The sequence below is a fragment of the Phaethon aethereus genome (genome assembly GCF_964289735.1).
Source record: "Phaethon aethereus genome assembly, chromosome: 15".
NCBI lineage: Eukaryota > Metazoa > Chordata > Aves > Phaethontiformes > Phaethontidae > Phaethon > Phaethon aethereus.
Window position 1 is genome coordinate 6,481,475 of NC_138591.1, and position 4,352 is coordinate 6,485,826.

The 4,352-nt window shown below is 64.5% G+C and overlaps 1 protein-coding gene across 1 annotated transcript in view; it reads right to left on the bottom strand.

Annotated features, from left to right (window-relative positions):
- Nucleotides 1-4,100, bottom strand: part of UNCX (UNC homeobox) — a gene marked incomplete at its 5' end in the record, with an annotated part of 4,604 nt that extends 504 nt beyond the window's left edge. Inside the window, 3 exons of the mRNA XM_082006678.1 lie at nucleotides 1-1,051; nucleotides 2,504-2,679; nucleotides 3,851-4,100. The exon at nucleotides 1-1,051 is cut by the window's left edge and continues 504 nt beyond it. Of these exons, the coding sequence (XP_081862804.1) occupies nucleotides 11-1,051; nucleotides 2,504-2,679; nucleotides 3,851-4,100 (1,467 nt within the window). The 3' untranslated portion in view covers nucleotides 1-10. The remainder of the gene's footprint in view (nucleotides 1,052-2,503; nucleotides 2,680-3,850) is intronic.
- Between the last annotated feature and the right edge of the window lie 252 nt (nucleotides 4,101-4,352).

Here is a 4,352-nt window from a genome sequence, read left to right on the forward strand (position 1 = left end):
CCCCTCCCGCTCAGTCCATGTCCAGCTCCTCGCCGCCGGCGGGGCCGCAGTCCGATCTGTCCCTGGCCGCGCTGCCGTCCCGCGCCCGCACCGGCGACTTCGGACGGGGGAAGCTGCCGCCCTCCGCGGGGGCGGCCGCCGCCGGGTCACCGTGCGCGGCCGCGGAGCGGGGCGAGGCGCCGGCCGGCGCAGGGGGCAGCGGCCCCGCCGCGGCCGAGTCCGTAGGGCCGGGACCGGGCCGGGCCCCGGCGGGCGGCGGCTCCGCGGTGCAGGCGGGCGGGCCGGGATTGGCGGCGGGCAACGGGGAGTCCCGGGGAGGCTGCCCGGCCTCGGGGCCCGGGCTGGCCTTGAGGGCGGTCTGCGGGACGAGGAAGCCCAGGGGCTGGGTGATGGGGTAGAGCAAGAAGTGTCCTTTGCCGATGAGGGTGCGGGGGGCGCAGGGGGGGAGGCCGGGGAAGTCCGGGGTGGCTTTGCGGCGGGGGGGCGAGTCGGAGAGGAGGCTCTCCACGCTGAAGGGGTTGAGCTTGTGGAAGCTGCCGGCGCCGCGGGGCCCCCCCGCGCCCCCGCTGCCGTCCCCCGACGGGGCGGCCGCGCAGTCCTTGTCGGGCGGGCGCTGAAGCCGCCCGCTCCCGCTCCTTTGGCCGGGGTAGAAGGGCTCTGCCGCCGGCTCGCAGGCACCGGGGGGCGGCTCGGAGGGAGCGGCGGCGGCGGCGGGCGGCGGGTGGGGTGGCGGGGGCTGCCCGCGGGGCTTGGTCTCGGGCGGGGCGGGTGAGAGGCCCCCCCCGCCGCCGCTGTCGCTGTCGGAGCTGGGCGTGCTGTGCAGGGAGAGGCCGCTGGGCGAGTGCAGGTGGCGGCTTTGGCTTTTGAGAAGCTTCTTCTCGTGCTTGCGCTTTTTCTTCTCCATCTTCTCCAGCTCCTTGCGAGCAATCTCCTCGGGGTCCATGGGCTCCCCGCTGCACGTCGTGGGGTGGGAGTTGTGAGCCGGCCGCCCCGGGCCCTTCTTCGTGTTCTCTTTCTTTCTCCATTTGGCCCGGCGGTTTTGGAACCAGACCTACACACCGAACAACGAGAAGCAATTAACACCCAGCGCACCGGCCCCGCGGTGGCCGGGGTGGGGGGAGAGCAGCTCAGGCCTCTCCCATCCGCCCCTCGGGATGCTGGCAGCCCCCATCCACCGGACCTGGCGCCTGCGAGACGGCGAGCAAGGGAGGGGAAAGGAAGAGATATCCACGCTTCTTTGGCAGGGCAGAGAAAACAAAAATAAAATAAAAAGCAAGGGGGGGTGTGCACACTCACGCTCACACACGCTGCAGCCCGCCCGCCCCGCTCACACAGCTCCCCGCCTCTTCCCCGCGGCCGAGGGGTGTCGAAGCACCCACCAGGGCCCCGGCCTGGGTGGGGGGCCCGATCCCGCCGCAGCGGCACGCAGCGAAGCGCAGCGCAAGGAGCGGGCCCGAGCAGGGGGCGGCGGGGGGCGCCGGGCCCGGGCAGAGGCTCGGCTCGGCTTCCCGCCGCCCCGGGCGCCGGAGCGGAGGGGTTGTGTCAGCCCAAAAATGGGTTTGTCGTACATTATGGAAAGGAAAAGTAAAAAAAGAAAAATAAATTAAATCCTCTCCTCTCCGGCTTGCTCCGGCGGCCGCGCAGTCCGCGGGACACACGCGTCCCCTCCGCGCCCGCGGGGCCGCATTCGGTGCTGGAGTACACCCGCAGCCCGGGAGCACGGCGGGGATTTCGGTGACCCGGCTCCGTCCCCACGAGGGAGCCCCGCGGGTCCCGGGCGCCCTCAGAGACACGGTGGGACCGAGCGGGTGCAGGATCCGCGGCAACCGGCGCCCGAAACGGAGTTAAGGACGCATTCCCCGCGCACGCAAGCCCACGCGAATCCGCATCGCCCCCCAAGGCCGCGGAGCAGCGGCCCCGGCCCGGTCGCCCGCTCACGGCGTGAAACAGCACCTGGAGATCCACAGCCGCCCCGCATCCAAATTCCCAGCTTATTTTTTTCCTGCCTCTCCCCAAAAAATCAATTGCAACGAATCGATGGTTCCCGCCCCGGACGGCCGAGACCCTGAGCACTTCGTTAAAATCAAGTTTTACAAGTTCCACACGCTCTCGATACACCTACGCGCTTTATTGACATTCTCCAGCGTACCCTGGCCCGTGATTAAGCCTCATATTTGCATGCTAATTTTTCGCCCTTGGCTCATTTAAGAAAAATGTTTACAGTGAAAGAATATATTTAAAAAGAAAAAAAGGCTTAGGGAAGCCAGGCTGGGATGCCAATCTTCCGGGCTCGTTCGCAAAGATTAAAAAAGAATAAAAAATAAGAATGAAAGGGACTGGTAATAATCAAATCACCCAGCAAGTGCGAGGCAGGGGAACAAAAGGAGCCGGCCGGGGGGAGCAGGGCCGCCGGGCCCCCCCGGGACCACTCCGGCGAGGGAGAAGGCAGGGGAGGAGGCGTGGGGGGACGTGGGGGGGGCGCGGGGGGACACACGGGCTTTACCTGCACTCTGGACTCCACCAAGTCCAGCCTGAGAGCCAGAGCCTCCCGCATAAACACGTCCGGGTAATGGCTCTCGTTAAACGCCTTTTCCAGCTCCTCGAGCTGCCAGCCGGTAAAATTGGTGCGGGTTCGTCGTCTTTTACAGCCAGGACTTTCTTTGTCCGGGTCACCCGAGTCTGAAAAGGTAGAAATACCCTCAGCTCCCTGGGAGACAGGCCTTCTCCCCCCCTCCCTGCCATTCACAGGAGCCTTTTAACTTTTGTGCTCGGCAGCGTTGGTAAAAGAGCGGGATTAGACACACACCTGCGCTAAAAATGGGGAGGAACCCGATCTGCCCTCGCCTCCTCCGAAAATGTACTTTACAGAACATTTATTCCTGAAGGAAGCTCTCCACAGGCACTCAGCTGGCAGAGAGAGAGAGAGAAGTTCCAATATTTGCTCCAGCCACCAAAGGTTTCGTTAAAAAAAAAAAATGAAAATAATAATTTAAAAGCCCCCCCCTCCTTCCCTTCCCCAGAGTCGTCCGTCCCTCCCTCCCCCCCACCGGAGCACCTGCATTGCCCGCAGCTCACGGCCCGGTCCCACGCGGGGCCCCGAGGGCAGGGCGGCCCCCGGGCCTCCCGCAGACCCCCGAACACGAGTGGGCGTTGGGCCGGGGTGCTTGCAGTCTCTCCGAGGACATACGCCTCCAGGTCGGGGGTCTCCAGCCCTAACTGCACCTCTCCTAACGTTTTCCACCGGGTATGGGAATTAATAACAGCAACAATAAATTTTTATTTAGCGGAGGTGCGGGGGGGGGGCTGTTCCAGGATGGACAAAAAGGATGTGGGGGCGACGGAGTGTTTTAACAGCTGAACAATAGCGGTGCCACAGGCCGGTGGGGAGGGAAGGAGAGCGCTTCCCTTCGGTTAGATCGTTTAAGAAAAGAAAAAAAGAATAATTGCCACTCTTTATTCCCCAAACTCCAGCACCTCACGTTACTATTTATATATATATATCTATCTATTTTATTTTTTTTAACAGCACGCTCCAAGCCCTCAGCCCAGAGATAAACTTTGGGGGAAGGCACCGGGCCGGGCCCGCTATTGTTCAGGGTACACGCGTGGCCCCACGCCGGCTAGAAGGGGGATACTCCCGGCTCTCGGCCCGAGGCCCCCCCCGTCCACCCCTTCAGGGAGGGGGAGAAGAGCCCATCACAGCCGCCCCCCTCCTCTCCTGACACCCCAATATCCGCAGCTGGGGGTGCGGGGAAGGTGCGGTGCTTTTCTTCCTCCGCGCTGACACGCTCCACGCGTGGAACGGTGCCCAGGGGGGATGGGACACGGACACGGAGGGGGCCGCTCCTACCTGCGAGCTTGAAGGGCTGGCTGTCCCCGCTCACCCCGCAGCCGGCGGGGATGAGCGGTGCCGGGTTGACGACGGAGGCGGCGCAGGAGCCGCTCAGTAATCCATCGATGGAGAAGGGGACGGCGGCGGCCGCCGACTGCAGCTGGTGCCCGGCCAGCTCGTAGACGTGGTGGTGACCAAGCGGGTAAGGGAAGCCCACCATACCCCCGAACTGGGCATGGGGGTGCTCCAGGATGCGGCTGTCCATCATGGGGGCGGCTCTAGCGCGGGGGGAGCCGGGGCTGGGACGGCTGGGGCCGGGGGTGCTGCTGCCGGAGGAGGAGGAGGCGCGGCGAGGGGCTCATGCTGCAGGGCGCCCAGGCGCTTTAACTTTATCAACATCAGGCTCCCAATAATTAGCTCAGGCTGGGGGAATTTGGGACCAATAAGAAACGTTAATCGGTCCTGACGTCAGAGACGTGCCAGTGTGGGGAGCAAACGTTTTCCATATCGATTGCTAATT